The sequence below is a fragment of the Penicillium canariense genome, assembly GCF_028826845.1.
Source record: "Penicillium canariense strain IBT 26290 chromosome Unknown utg000002l_segment0_segment0, whole genome shotgun sequence".
Classification (NCBI taxonomy): Eukaryota; Fungi; Ascomycota; class Eurotiomycetes; order Eurotiales; family Aspergillaceae; genus Penicillium; species Penicillium canariense.
In genome coordinates this window covers 3,990,590-4,005,777 of record NW_026622729.1, presented here as the reverse complement: position 1 = coordinate 4,005,777, position 15,188 = coordinate 3,990,590, and the positions used below count along the sequence as shown (strand labels likewise).

Below are 15,188 nucleotides of genomic sequence, written 5' to 3'. Positions count from 1 at the left end.
GGCCGTCCCCTATTTGTGTGCGCTGTTCTCCCCTGTCCTCCCCGACCCACCCTGGCCTCGGAACTCCAAGTCGGTCGGTAAGTCGGTAACTTAGAAGACACTGCGAACTGCGACGCGTGCCGACTTAGCAGACGTCCTCCACCACCAGCTTCTTGCCATCATGCTCGCCTAGATCCAGCTTCAGCGTGCGGCCGAACAGCTCCAGCAGCAGCTCGAAGCACGCCTTGGTGATGGCAGGGTCGTACCGGCCCTTGCTGAGCTCATCTCGGATAAAGGCATCTGCGTGCGCCGGGGTCAGCCTCGCATGTCCGCGGCACCGGGCCCGGAGTCGGCGTTGGTCAGGAACAAAGGAACAAAGGAACAAAACTCACGCTGCGCCCAAGCGACTTCGTAGAAACTGAAGAGAACGCCCTTGTCATGCAGGGTCTTGCGGATTAGGTCGCGGCCCTCGGGCGGGACGTGGTTGTCGTTTTTGCCGAAGATCTGCGATGAGTGTGTTAGTCTATCTATGGAGGCTGAAACCAGGCGGATATATATCCTCGCAGGGCTGCAACGACGCGCCCGCGGAGAAAAATCCCTTGCCTAAGCAAACCCCCTCCTGCAGGAAGAATCAATCGAGAAGAGATCACACCCACCATCAACAGTTCCCCCTTGATATCCTCCGCCCGCGCCAGACTATCATCATTCTTACCCTGCGCCAGGGTCTTGCTGTGGATGTCCGTCGCGAAGTAACACACAGCCGCCTTCACCCGGCTATCCAGCGCACATCGGTACGCCAGATGGCCGCCGAGACACATGCCTGTCGCGCCGACGCGGCCATTACACGTCGGCAGCGAGAGCAAGTAGTCCACAGACAAGCTGGCATCCTCATCGTAGGCAGCCAGTTTCTGTTTTTAACAGCGGGATCGTTAGTGAGGGACTCGTACTGGGTTAGCGATGCGCTGTTCCGGAACACAGCCCCATTACGAGATCTGACGGAAGGAGTGGAGCATATATTGAAGCACGCCATGACCTGGCATCGCGTGGCATGGCAGGATTGGACATGCACCGATAAGACTTGTATGGGTGATGGATAGTTCGACGCGATGACGCACCTTTCCGATCTTCCACGCGTTCCCCTTGTCCGTGTCTTCCGCATCGTACTTCAGAGGCTCCGGGCCTGTGAATTCGTGGTAGCTGGACGGCGCCGCGCAGATATAGCCCTGGCCAGCGATTTGGCGCGCGAAGCGTGCCACGGGGCCGGTCACTGTCGACGGAGAATCAGAATGATTAGCTGCCAAATATAGCGTTGGAGGTCATCCCACCTTGGTAGATCTCGCTAAATACAACCACTCCCGGAAACCTGGCGTTCGGGTAGCCTGGAATTGTGGGGTGGAAGACATAGATTCCTGAGAGATGGTTAGAGCTGATGACATAGTGGTGAGATGGAGGTGGCCTGGAGTGGAATGCATATTGGATACAAATCAGAGGGCGGGGGCTGCTCTTGCAGGGACGGGATGATACTTACTCATCGTCCCCTGGCCATCGACCGTGGTGGGGACATCGACATGGGACTCCTGGATCAGCATGGTGCTACTTCTGTTGAATATGGACTCCAAAGGGCTTTTCAGGGAGGGAATGAATCCAGTGGAGCGACGTCGTGGACATCGGCTTGTAAACGCAGTTTATCGATAAGGCCGCGGGGCCCCAGTCATCTGACCTGATCGGATGAGCGGGCCTACAACGCTGTCAGTAGAACAGCTACGAGACACCCCAAGCTAGAACCTGGACGACTACTCTAGCATGATACTAAAAACCCCGTAACGATGTAGAAAACTTCCTCGATGCTGATCTGGTACTACATGCATATTTTTCGACAGGAGTTTGAGAATTCATAGCGGACCGAACGGCGTCTACTAAAGACAACCTTATACATAATCATAAGAGCAGTTCGAAGGATACATTTTCAGACAATATCAGGAAACCATTATCATAAAGTCTGACTTAGTACCACAAGGTCAAAGGGTTAATTGAATAATATACATGGAACGGAAGGTTGAAATGTTACCTCGAAGCAGCCGCATTTAGGACAGCCGAAGCAACGGAACGATGACAAGCATTAAAGAAGATAACTTAATTCGTGTTCAAGTAGTCCCAAAGGAATAGTCATGGAAAGTTTTGGTGGGCTGTCAGGAAGCAGAATGACCCCGAAGCCCCTGTACAGAGATGATAGGGAGAAAGGGTGGGGGAAAATGACAAAAGGTGCCCAATTGGCAGGCGAATTAGAAGACGTACTGTCATTATGGCTGGTCAGCGACGGTTGCTCCAGGTCTCTGTTTGGGTATATATTCGGCTGATACTCACAGGAATGAACAGGTAGGGAACCTGCTTCTCATACTCGGTCCAGGTCTCGCCGTACTTGATGCGACACCGCTGGATATCGCGCAGAGCACGGTGCGAGATCATGCAGGCGAAGAAGATGGGGTAGAACCAGGGGAAGGGGCTGGAGAAGCCTGTGATCAGGCCCCAGTTCAGAGCAAAGTACAGATCGCAGGTGTAGTGAATCTTGCGAGCCTTGCCGTCTATCGAGAGAATTAGTGTCTAGTTTCACAACACAATCTGTTTATTTGTTGGGATGCACTTACACCACCCATCGACTAGAATCTTGGAACCATCGGGACCAGTCAGGGTCTTGGGGTTCTCCACGGTCTGCCACGGTAGCTGGGGGAAGGTGTTGCGCTTGACCATTGTGCCACGTTCCTGCTGGCGGAAGCGGTTCTTCTGGCTGTTGGTAGTGTCCCAGACCCAGTAGACGAAGAGGTAGGCGATGTACAGGAAGGCGAGGAAGAAGCGGTTCCAGTGGTACTCGGAGGGGTCGTGGTTGGCCAGGTAAATAGTGCAGTGGCAGTAGCTCAAGGGCACACCCGCCAGGTTCCAGAAGATGAGCATGAAGCCCCACTTCTCGTAGTACATATCCCTAATACCAGTGTTAGCTATATTCATTCAACCTCAATTGACGTAGGACAGTAGCTTACCAGGTAGACACAATGCACTCCTCACCCTTGGAGCAAGCATTGGCATACAGGAAGTGAGCCATGACAAGGAACATAACCTCGCCCGACACAAAGCCATAGTTCTCGTACTGACGAGCGGCAGCACCCATCGACAGGAACAGCAAGATGTACCAAGGTAGACGGACCTCGAAAAACATCTTGAAGTCAAGGATACCGAACATGCGCGGGTTAAGCTCCGCACCCATGAAGAAGTCATAGATCGGGGAGCCGGTCATACGGTGCTGTGCGCCGCGGTAGAGGGCCGAGAAATAGGCCGCAAAGGAGACCAGGAAGCCAGACAGAATCGCGACGCTCAGGAGAGGACCGAACTCATCAATGATGGTGTACAGCTTGAAGAGACCAGTCGCGTGGAGGAGCAAAACCAGCGCAATACTAGTGTAGAATGACCACACGGCCGAGCAGTAGTACTGTAGCTGCTTGCCACCCGAATGTGGCAGAGACCGTCCAGTGACAGTGACACCGGGGAGAAGAACGTAGCAGGCACCCTCGAAGATGAAGAAGACCCAGTAGATAGTCCACGCCTTTAACGAAGGGAATGCGCCAGTATAAACCAGGTTGGCCAGATGGGCGAAGAAATCCCCGTAGCTCTGGTCCCCCTCCGGACGGGGGAACTTGCCATCATAGTAAGTCGCGCCAATCCACATGTAGTACATCAGCATGGGGAAGCCAATCATCATGGCAAGGACACCCAGGGAGCCACCGAACTCATAGTGTCCGCTGTAGTCGACCTTGGGGTCCAACCCTTCCTCCCAGCCGTCGACAATGCGCGACTTGGGCTTGGACTTGCCAGCAGAGGCCTTGCCATTGGTCGCAGCCTTCACCGGGGTCTCATCCTCATCCTCAGACTTGACCTTGGCGGATGTGCGACGGCGCGTGGTGGACTTGGACCCGGTCGGGGCGGGCGTATCGGACACGTCTACGCTCATTTCGAAGGCGGCGCTCTTGCGACTGGAACGACGGCCAGGGGTCTCGATATAACCGGGGCGGTCCATCTTCCTGAGTTGACGCGAAAGCACACAGATTAGCGGAGAGGATTTCCAGGAGCGCAGGTAGCAGGAATCGGCAGGGGCGTTTGATTCATATAGCAGCCCTAGAAGGGGGGGGGGGGGAGCGCTCGGTGGATCGCAAGACGAATCCGGAGGGAACTACTTACTTGGGAGTTTTCCCCGTTTGGGAGCGGGTAAGTGTCATGATTGCCTGCTCGGAAGTCCGATATCCGACAGCAATTGAGGCTGGGGAGAGGGGGGAGGTGAGGTGGAAGCGAAGGATAGGGTGCCGAAGTAGAAGTGGGAAGGAGAAAAACAGCGGGATTGTTTACACAGGCGTACCTGGCGTGTACCGTCGGGCCCGCTGGAGTATGCGCGGGTACGGCAAAAATACTTCCAGTACCATTTCCCGTATGCAATTTACTTGCTGAATACGTCCGGCTCGCGCCTCTTCCGTCCAGCGTGGGCCTGTCTGTCTCCCCCACAGTTGCGGCCAATTGCTCCCGAAGTCACTGGCCACTATGCAGAGTATGGTCTAGCCATTGAAATGAACCCCGTCCCGCGGTTCTGTGTGGCTTTCATCGCAAATTAAGGAGGGCTCAAGTGCCGGCGCTGTGGGTTCCCTCGCTCTCTCCCTGCAGCGCCGATCCCAATGCCAAGCTTGTAGTTCCATGCGGGAAAACCCTGGGGCGTTTTTCTGAGGTGCTTACGGGGCAATGCACGAGCCGCAACACAGCGTCGTAGCTGAGTCGATGTTAAGAAGTGGCCCAGGAAGAGACACGTAAATGTCTATGCTGTTTAATTTCATGGAGATATTCGAATATCAAGTCAAAATGTTGGGACTGGAATGTGAGTCCTCAGTCGAGATGCGAAAGGCGGACAAAACTTGAACACTTGAGATAATCAAAATAATGTAACATACGGTGATGTGTGATGACGACGCAATGAGACATGTGGAGACAGAAAAAAGACAGCACTCCAAGCCACTTTATCTACGGGACTTCCACACTGCGGTTAGCAGATGAGTCTGATCGATCCTGCGAACCATCAGGGTCTATGCTCCTCGATGGCTATTAGTAGACATCAAGGTGATCTTGTTCTTCTTCTTCTTCTTGCCGCCACCTCCGCCAGCTCCACCGCCAGCTCCGCCGCCACCCCTATTGGTGGAGGATGTGCGCTCGGCGTATTGACTCTCAGCAGCAGTTTGTGCGATAAGCTCAGATTCCTGCTGGGTCAGCAGCTCGTCCTCCCAGCCCTGGAGCCAGCCATCATTGGGAGTTTCAGGTTGGGCCTCTAGAGTCGGAGACAGGGATGGTATCGCTGCTGTTCCCCAGACAGTACGAGAGCCCGGGGGACTGGCGGAGGGTGAGGCTAATGCTCCAAATTGAGAAGCGGCGCGAGGCGGGGAAGCAGAAGACATGCCAGTGTCAACTTGGGATGGGTCAACATTGTTGGCCAGCGGTTGAAAATCATGGGCAAAGAAGGGCACGTCACTAGCGCTGCCAATACTTGGTCGCTTGCGCCGTGCGGCAGCCCAGCGCTCATCGTCTTCTTTCTTCTCCGCACGAATGCGATCTTTCTCTTCGCGAGCTTCCTTATCCCGGTTACGTTTGCGCCTCCTCTCAGTCTCAGAGCGGAAACGACTCAGCACTTCGGGCACAACAACATCTCTCCAGTCACATTCAAGGAAGTTGACCTCGCACCCATAAGGTAGATGTCCCAAATATTTAACGCGCTTGCGAAGCTCATCGTCAACCATGTGACCGGTGGAGATATGTTCTACCCGAGGCAGAATGGTTGCAGGGAACAGAGCATATTCACCAAATGCCGCCTTGAGGATGCGAATGTCGAGAGGTGAAAGATAGAACTGGGGCAGGGCCTGATAAAAGTAATATGGCTGATCAGGTGGGTGAAACCCCTGTGCCTCTTTGCCTCTGCCCTTTGGTTGCGATTTGGCGTTGGGGTCAGGATTGATCTGAACTTTGTCCATAGCCTCAGATAGGTGATCTGCTTCATCCGATGTAGTTGGAGCTGATGCCGATTCCGCCGTACGATACGTGGTATCTGTGCCCGACCCAGGAACTGATTCAGTAGAAGATCCGTTGCCAGATGGGTTCATGCTATCGGATGAGGCGACTGCCGGGGTACTAGCTTCCACTGCTGATTCCTTGACCGGCCTCGGTGCTGCAGGCTGCCGAGAGACGTCTGGTGGGTTCCCAATCCCCTGTACTTTCTCTTTGGCCTCCATGACCGTACCAATCGCCTTTCGGGTCCAGGTGTTCTCGTCTCCAAACAAGAGCTCGTCCTCGATTTCCTGTCTGCGGAGATCTTCAATTTCAGCATCATACTGAGATATCATGTAGTCTTCTCCTCCCTTCATGATTCGAGAGTAGTCAGCAACCTCCGCCACATGGAACCATGGAATATCATCGCCAGCACTGAGGGTCTCAGCGCCGTCTCGTGGTAGGGCAAGAGTACTGCTGGGTTCTCGCTTGACCAATCTCAGTACGACATCTCCACCTTCCACGGGGAGATCACCCTCCTGGCCGCGGAACCACCGGACAGGACGAGTCTCTGACGAGTAAATCGAGTCCCAGCAAATGGGGCATTTCTTCCACCGAGGCTTCTTCTCAGGAACATGGTTGTCGTCATCGGACGAATGCATATACCGAATGAGGCAGGGTAGACAAAATATATGACCGCATCGAGCCATTCGCGGCGCAACTGGCGTAGACAAACAAATTGGACAACTGGCAGCCTGGGTCTGAGCAGAAACAAGCACTTGAAGAACCGAGGCCCAGTCCAAATGAACATCAGCATTGGCTGCCTGGGCATGGTAATTTCGGTCAGGTGAGACGATGAAACGATAGTTGGCATGGACATAGCGCGCCTTATCCACGGCATGATATCCAGATCCCGCTCCCCATGACGTATAGCGCCGAGTATTGCGCGGCGGCGGCTGATATTGTGGACGGGGCGGGAGAGAAAAGTTCATCAAATGGGTGATGGACGTCTGTCCCTTACGACTGTTTGTTGATCTCATCACGGCCTGAGCATAATGAAAATTGGTGTCAGTACGTTACACTCGGGTTCAATAAGTACCCTGACAACACCTACCGATTCACTATACTCGTCATCATCCAACAGTCGGGGTTTCCTCTGTCGCTTATGTTGATTCTTTCGAGCCTGGTTACTCCTTGCCGTAGCCGAGCTCCTCGAGGACAGGCCCGCCCCAAAACTCCCAGACCCCCCTACACGTCGTTGGGAACCGTTGTCGGTCGGGGCTGCCGAGTGGAATGTCGCAGGAGCGGCCGAGGTATTCGAGATATTTATCGCTTTGGAGGAAGCCGGGTTTTGTCCCGCGTTGGACGACATCTCCGAGCTGGATTGACGAGGTAGACAGGATTGTCCTCAAGCCAAGCACAAGAGACTCAACGAGGGGAACCGGCGGACCAGCGGGGAAGTGGACGAGGGGTTTTGCTAGGATCTGGATAGAGCCAGCCTGATAAGGTGGACCGTCAATCAGCTAGGACAAGCAATATCTGACACATCTACCACGGCTCTGAACAAGCAGAGAACGCTGTGCAAATGATAAGAATAGACAAAGCCTCGAGAGGCCATCTAAGAATAGACGAAGCGTCCAGGAATGGCACGCTGGTGCTTCGGAGAGTCGTTTTGAGGAGGGGCGGCGGGCATGACATCGCCAGCACGTGCCGGATGACTCAGTATTGCTGACTCAGCGCCCGCGGTTGGTCACTGCACTTCAGCTTCGCTTCGGAAGAAGGTCAATGAGGGACTGTCTGCCTCTTCCCCCAACCCCCTTTCACTTCTCAGACCGACGTGTCTGCTGGCCGGCTCTATCCACTTCCCCGTTCTTTGATGTGACTTTCAGGTATTTGATATCTCGCCTCCCGCTCCTTCTCCGGCGCATTGTGGTTAATCCTTGTATCTCCTGCTCATTCAGCACTTTCACCACATCCGAATTCCGCTATATTCTCTACGCTTCCACCTCCTTACCAACCTCCGGACGGGGCCAAAATGGCTGCATAATTGCGCCTGAGGCTTCAGGGTTTTTTGGGTTGTCTTCATTGTCTTGATTTCCATCGCGCATGGCTCCCATTGAGGCAACGCGTGTGGCTGAAGCATAAAAGGCAATATCTCCCTCCAAGCCTGATCAAGATGAACCACCACTTGCCCGCAATGCCCCATGGGCAGCCGCCTATGCCCCCATCTCGGAGGCAACAAGACTTCTACAATCCTGCCCCTCCCAACATGCGCGCTCCGGCGTACATGGGGTATCCTCCACATATGAACGGGCACATGCCTCCTGCGTATTCGCCGCAGCAGTACCCTCCTTGGTATCCGCCTTATGGGCATATGCAGATGCCCCCACGTCCTTTTCAACCCCAACCGCCGTATGGACCCATGATTGTATCCTCCTATCCTCAAGCGCAGCCAATCATGGCTCCCAACCATATTCCGCCTCACTCATTACCGATGCAACCAAGGACATCGACTCCGCTACAGCCGACCATGTCTCCGTCAATCCCGCCCCCGCCTCCTCAGCTTGAAATGCATGAGCCTCACCCTGTCCTTCCCATTCAGCAGCCGCCGCAGCCTTATCCCGTCGCTTCTCCACCCTCGCAATGGGAACCCAAGCCCGTTGTCCTAGACATCGAGCCTCTTTTCGCGGCACCTGTAAGTGGAAATCCGAAATCCGACTGCGGAGACACGATTTGAATGCTGACTATCATTAAAGGTGCCCTGGCTCTCTGTCCCTGAACTTCCCTTCCCTGCTGGACCCCCCTTCAGACGTCGAAACATTCGTCCGATGCCGGATTCTGTGGAATTTCCTAAGAAAGATGGACGCTGGATCATTGGAGATCGGAAGGGCGAAGTTGGGGAAGTCAAGCCTGCAAAGCCAGCTGCCCCAGTTACCCCAGAACCTCAAACGCCGACCACTTCCGTGCCCCACTCGGATGGTGGTGACTCTACACATCCTACCACACCTTCATCGACTGCCAAATCCCAGGATCAGCAAAAGAATACCAAGCCCGCCATTCCTATCATCCCAGTTGTTCCCAATGTCCCCGGAACCCCGCGTCGCCAAGCCAAGGATACAGCCAGTGCCGGCTCGAAGACGCCTAAGTCAAGTGCCGCCACTGCAGAGGCAGAGACCGAGTCAGCACCCGCTGTTGACGCTACATTGAAGCCAAGTTCACCTGTTCGTACCGCACCGAAGTCATGGGCTGATCTTGTTCGATCCAAGAATGCTGCTCGCCCAGCGAGCGCTTCTGCTGACCCAGAGTCAAACGCCCTGGCAGTGCAGAAGAGCGAATCCCTCGCAGAAGTTTTGAGCACCCTGGGTGAGGATGTCACCCAATACAGTGACAAGATAGCTTTCCTCGAACCCCGAGGATTGGTCAATACTGGGAACATGTGCTACATGAACTCCGTTCTGCAGATTTTGGTCTCCTGCGTCCCGTTCCACCAGTTCCTCGATCACGTTGGTCGACGAGCGGCTCACAGCTTCCACAGTGATATGCCCTTAATCGATGCCATGATCATGTTTATGCGGGAATTCAACGTCATTGATGCTGCAGCTTCGGAGGATCAGCTAAGACTCCGATTGAAGCCGAACGAGCTCGAGCAGTATGGCGAAGCTTTTGTTCCCGAGTTTGTGTATGAGATGATCCGTCAATTGCCACGTTTCCGCGACATGCGACGTGGCCATCAACAGGACGCTCAAGAGTTCCTCGGTTTCCTTCTTGAGGAGTTACACGAGGAGTGTGCCCGCGCTGCAAAGCACGTTTCAAAGCCCCAAGGCGCCCACGATGATAGTCATGCTGTCACCAATGTAGCTTCTAGTGGTGATGGATGGTTGGAAGTTGGCCACAAGCAGAAGGCGGCGGTGACGCAGTCATCTGGTGCCATCACCACGGAGTCGCCGGTCACCCGAATTTTTGGAGGCAAGCTTCGGTCAGAGTTCAAGGTGCCAGGCAACAAGACCTCGGTCACCATGGAACCTTATCAGCCCCTGCAGCTTGATATTGGCGCGCCTGATGTTCACAACATCGTTGATGCGCTGAAAGGCCTGACCAAGCCCGAGAGCATTCAAGGCGACTTCAACTCATCACGTGGGCCTAACGTGACAGCGACCAAGCAGATGTTTATCGAAACACTGCCTCCTGTTCTCATTTTGCACCTCAAGCGCTTCCATTATGACAACCTTACGGGGGCCACCCAAAAGATTTGGAAGAAGGTTGGCTATCCTCTTGACCTGGAGATCCCGCGTGAGGTTTTCCCAGCCCATCGACGCAACACTCTGACGGCCCAGGGCGGTCTTCCCAAGTACCGTCTCATGGGCGTCATCTACCACCATGGAAAGAATGCCAGCGGTGGCCACTATACTGTTGATGTGCGGCGCCAGGATGGCCGAGAGTGGATTCGTATGGATGACACTGTCATTCGTCGTGTTCGTAGTGAGGATGTTGCAGAGGCTGGTGGTGAGGAAGATCCCAAGGTGCTTGCGGCTGCTCTTGAGCAGCACAAGCAGGATACGATCCCTCGGTCCAACATCTTCGAGAACATTGATCAGGACGACTTGGAGTCGGTCGACAGCGAGAAGGGCTGGAGCCAAGTCAACGGAGCCGGTTCTACCGGGCACTCCAGCAAAAAGTCTATCAATGGGGTTGCTTCGTCCTCTGGGCCCTCGTCCGGCGTGCGCACCCCGCTCGGTAGATATGGCTCTCGGGACAACCGTGTCGCCTACCTCTTGTTTTACCAGCGGATTGTTTAAGTGACTTCATCCCTCAGCAGCATGAATTTGCGTGGCCTACAAATTCAACGATCGGCTCATGCTTGAGCCTCTACAGGCCTGGACGATATTTTCCCCCCTCATCATTATCATCCTTTTCGTGACAGCATCATACCCACCTGTTACTAGCACGCATTGCAATTGGTGCTATCATTATGGACCCCTAGCATTCTTACACCATTTACACCTGCAGGCCCCAAATACTTCCCTGCTTCAACCGGTTGTACATACCGCTTCCCGGCCGACTTGCGAACATACACTTTTGTGTCTACGGCCTGCCCCTGCACACGTGGGCGATGATTGGCATACTCGGGCAAGAGATCCATACAATCCTGGGCATGGCGGGCCCCTTGAGTATCTCAGATCTTTATACCCCGGTGATCACCAACTCAGCGCCCCAGGGCTATTATTGAACCTTGCGGTTCACGGTCTCATACTTTCAACACGGACTGGACACACCCACTACATATCCTTCACATCTCCGACTACCCTTGATCACATCCTTTCTGATATTGCCCCTGCGTTCTCCAATCATTTACCCATTTCTCACCCCCATCGTCTCCCCAACCACCCTTCGTATCTGCACTAGCCTGCGAGTCCTTTTTTGTTCCATTGTCTGGGCTGTATCTTATGGGATGTCGAATCTGGTTTATACCCCCTTTCCGTTCCGTTTCTTCTCATGGATACATTCCCGGTCATTTGCAATTTGGTTGTTTGCGCACCAATTGGAGAAAGAATTATTTTCTCTTACTCTGCGTTTGATATCTCCTGATATCTTTTTTTAGCCTCTCTCTTTTTTTGTACTTTGCCAAGTCATTGGAAGTGTGGTGTCACTGGGGGATCTATGACGACGTCATGAATTTCCTTGTTTGTTTCCCTTTGCCTTCCCATAGACTGCGGAGGTTGAGGAGTGAGGATGGTACCACGGTGGCGGCGGTGGCTGATGCACTCAGATCAGGCGCTCGCTTGCGTTGAACGGGGCGGTGGCGGCGATTCTGTACCGCAGCTTCCTTCCCTATTGGTGGTAGATGTTCTTATGGTGTGAAGAGAGGGTGACGGACGGTCGTTGCGATAACTGGCTGCGCCAAAGTGGGCATTCCCTGGCTTTGGAGAGGAGGGTAGGAGAGAGACTACAAGGTTCGAGGTGGAGTGCGGTGGGGAACGATGGAAAGGAGGCGGGAGATGGAGAACCTCCGAAAAGCATGTCTTTACAGAAGCTCAAAAAAATTTCAAAGGAAGTTTATCTTAATATCTTGTGTCTTGTGTAGTCTCTTTGCTAGAAGAGTGTAGGTGTAAGGCTAGAAGTACATCTTGGGTAATTTGATATCCGCAAATCCCTCACCAATAGGAATTAGTCAACAAACACTCATGCATGGAAGACCTGGTCCTCGCCATCGCCATGATCCGCCACAACCTCCGTCCAGTTCCCCTCCTCCTCGTCGCCCTCGAACTCCACGAACTCAAAGCCGAGCGCGCGCCAGTTCAATTCCTTGCGCCAGTGCAGCCCGTAGTACACGCGGTCCGCAGCAGTCTCATCACCCTTGCCGATGTTTTCTTTATTGTCGTCATCAGAATCATAATCAACAGGAGTCGGGCCAATAATGGGCTCGGACGCAATTCCGCCGCTCAGCATCCTTCCCGTGCGTGGGAAAATAACCGCCCGGAAGCGCGAGAGCAACATGCCCATTGAGCAGCACATGCACGGCTCGTGGGACAGGTAGATGTCCAGGTCGGTGCAGAGGTACCCGCCCTCGGCACGGGTGCGAATCCGAGAGGTTTGCGGCAGAGGAGTTGCATTTCTTTCGTCATTTGAGATTGGGTTCGTAGGATCAATGCTCGGGGTCGGAATAGTGGGGTCAGCCAGGGCCATAGACGAGGGCGGTGGAGCTGGGAGGGGCATAATGGATGGGGTATCCTGGATCGACGCCTCAGGATTGACGTTCAGTGATGCCATTCCAGTCTCCGGGTTCGGGTCTTCATGCTTGCGCTTTCTGGGTGACAAGGGGGCAACAGGATGGTCTAGGGCGGCAGTTGAATGCGTGCCGCAGACTTCGTACAGGAAGTATGACTCGAGGGGACTGAGCTTGTTGGACAGCTGCGGGTCAGATGCAATCACGGGCGTCAGTGAACTGGCGTATTGAGCCTGATGCTCGGTATCCTCTCGTCGCCGGCGAGCGACCAGCTCCGTCGCGCGCATCAGCGCATGAAGGTCTGGCCCTCCCTCCAGGTCGGCATGATAGCTTGTGCTTGCTGGGTTCGGGGCTACCCCGGGATGCTTATCGGCTTGGGAGGGCGCACCAGCTTCAGAGCGTCCATACCGAGCGTCGCCACCGACCGAAACGACGGCATCCATCCACCGCTCGTTGGCATTGCGGCATTGTTCCCAGGCCTTGGTCTCAATCTCAGCTTCGATGGCGGGGTCGACGACGACAGCGCCAACACCACGACCACGGCCAGACTGTTTCGATTCATCGGCGACCTTGCGCGCCAGAGAGAGATAATATCCTGCACGAGGCTTAATCGAGTCCAGCGCACGATTGAGGATCTGAGGGGGTGGAGCGACGGTGGAGCGGGGAGCGGCGGGATTGAAGACGACTGGCCACATCTTCCTCGTCCATTGCTCAGCTTGATTGGCATTGAAAGGCGCATAGATAGGGATCCTGGTCTTGAGGAGGCGGATTTTAGGAGGTTGTGGTTCCGGTGAAGCTGGGCTTGCGATGGGTGAAGACAGACCGGGAGAGTTGACGGGGGGTGTAGCGGAGCTGCGGCGGCGAGGTACGGGAGCATAGGGAGCGAGCAGGGTCTGTAATGTCTCGACTGCGGGCAAGGGGGGTGAAATCAAGACGAAGATGGTCTGTCCGTTGGTCGTTGGTGTTGTTGCACTGTCGGCTTCAAGGGCGGAGAGCAGATGCTGGGGGAGCATATTCCGTTTGGCGAAGCGGCGCAGATGTGACATAGGGAGAGACACATCGCGAGGGAAGGCGGCGTCAAGGGCCCTGGAAAGTTCCGTTAGATAATTATTCATGACCACTCTCTCCTGTTTGTTTGGGGACACTCACTTGATCACCTTAGAAGCAGCCTTCACATTGACCTCCGCAACATAAGCATCGTCTGTTTACTTGAGTTAGGCCCGCTGTCGCATGCGCTGGAGCTCGGAAATAAGCTGCAGAGTGAACGTCATACCGAATTTCTCAGGTGGCTGAGTCTCTTGGATGGTTCTGATCGGGACTACCTCTCCCTTCAGAGGTTGAATAGACTTGATTGTCTCTGCGAGGTCCATCGCCCCGAAGACTTGTCTTTGACGTGGTGCTCGGGTTGTGTAAGGTTGTCGTGAGGGGGCAGCCGGAGACCTTAGGTGAGAGAGGTGGGAAAGTTATCGCATGGCTGAAATCCCCGAAAAAGACCGCAAGGCAACGCGTCAGGCGCGCTGGATATCAACGGCGAGCCGCGGTGACGCAAAAGTAGTTCAAGATTTCCGATCCGCCGATGCCCTAGACCCCGCACCCTAAGCCCTAAGTGCTGAGATAGGAAACACCTACCGTCAAGTTCCCATTTAGCCAGGTACTGCTTGCTTAAGTGGTTTACAACACCACCTTGTGCTGACAGTAGAAAACATGAATATCCTTCTTGGCTCATTGGACTAAACGGGTAGACGGTGGGCTTTGGAGACAGTTTTCTCAGTGCGGATCGGAATGTTATTTTGAATGATCGCGCCAGGCAGCACAAAAAGAGGCGTGACAATGAGCAGAGACGAGTGATGGTTGTAGCTCCCGTCCTTATTTCACCACTGCTGCTAGACGAGACGCAAAGTTGCAGCCCACGACTGGCCTCGCTTAGACTGAATGACCATAGCCAGGTTAGGCACGGTGGTGAATTTGGTAGTCAAAAGGACTAAATCGAGGACCCTTGGGAAAAGTAGATCGACAGAAGGCAGGAGCAAGAAGTCTCGCAGTTTTACAATAGAGAAGATGAATTTTGTGATATTTGGTCATAGATAACACCTCACCATCCCACGAGATCATAACGCCAGAAAACCCCCGCTGTAAACGAACCGCTGAAAACATGATACAAATCACCGCCCGGCCGTGGTGTATGCTAAGATAGAACCCCTCTATTGATGACCGCGCCATGTGATGCGTGTAGCCTGATTAGCTGGACAGATCACGAGCATGGCGGGTTGGCTGTCAAACAACGCCCTCCGTGGATGCAAGAGAATAGGTTCATTAAGAACAGGCCGCAAATGGAAATCGGCATGAGGGGGAAGGGAGGAAGGGATGATAGTGTGTGGTGGATCGTAGGGTTGGCTCCGACATCGGCGGGCCCTCAAGACCA

At 54.2% G+C, this 15,188-nt stretch overlaps 5 protein-coding genes across 5 annotated transcripts; 1 reads left to right on the top strand and 4 right to left on the bottom strand.

The window, feature by feature from the left end:
* Positions 1-124: 124 nt before the first annotated feature.
* Positions 125-1,568, bottom strand: N7482_004625 (dienelactone hydrolase family protein; the record flags this gene model as incomplete). Its single annotated transcript, XM_056686750.1, has 6 exons — positions 125-279; positions 372-483; positions 636-887; positions 1,095-1,246; positions 1,305-1,388; positions 1,508-1,568. 6 exons carry the CDS (start codon positions 1,566-1,568, stop codon positions 125-127), a joined length of 816 nt encoding a protein of 271 aa, XP_056545492.1.
* A 693-nt stretch (positions 1,569-2,261) lies between these two features.
* Positions 2,262-4,045, bottom strand: erg4 (c-24(28) sterol reductase; the record flags this gene model as incomplete). Its single annotated transcript, XM_056686749.1, has 4 exons — positions 2,262-2,273; positions 2,344-2,561; positions 2,625-2,956; positions 3,015-4,045. The coding sequence occupies 4 exons, from the start codon at positions 4,043-4,045 to the stop codon at positions 2,262-2,264; spliced, it is 1,593 nt and encodes a 530-aa protein (XP_056545491.1).
* A 1,048-nt stretch (positions 4,046-5,093) lies between these two features.
* Positions 5,094-7,414, bottom strand: N7482_004623 (RING-type E3 ubiquitin transferase MAG2; the record flags this gene model as incomplete). The annotated part of the gene is made up of 2 exons (XM_056686748.1): positions 5,094-7,088; positions 7,157-7,414. 2 exons carry the CDS (start codon positions 7,412-7,414, stop codon positions 5,094-5,096), a joined length of 2,253 nt encoding a protein of 750 aa, XP_056545490.1.
* An 825-nt stretch (positions 7,415-8,239) lies between these two features.
* Positions 8,240-10,838, top strand: N7482_004622 (mRNA-binding ubiquitin-specific protease UBP3; the record flags this gene model as incomplete). Its single annotated transcript, XM_056686747.1, has 2 exons — positions 8,240-8,737; positions 8,799-10,838. 2 exons carry the CDS (start codon positions 8,240-8,242, stop codon positions 10,836-10,838), a joined length of 2,538 nt encoding a protein of 845 aa, XP_056545489.1.
* A 1,384-nt stretch (positions 10,839-12,222) lies between these two features.
* Positions 12,223-14,136, bottom strand: N7482_004621 (putative tRNA-specific adenosine-34 deaminase subunit Tad3; the record flags this gene model as incomplete). The annotated part of the gene is made up of 3 exons (XM_056686746.1): positions 12,223-13,852; positions 13,916-13,967; positions 14,040-14,136. 3 exons carry the CDS (start codon positions 14,134-14,136, stop codon positions 12,223-12,225), a joined length of 1,779 nt encoding a protein of 592 aa, XP_056545488.1.
* Between the last annotated feature and the right edge of the window lie 1,052 nt (positions 14,137-15,188).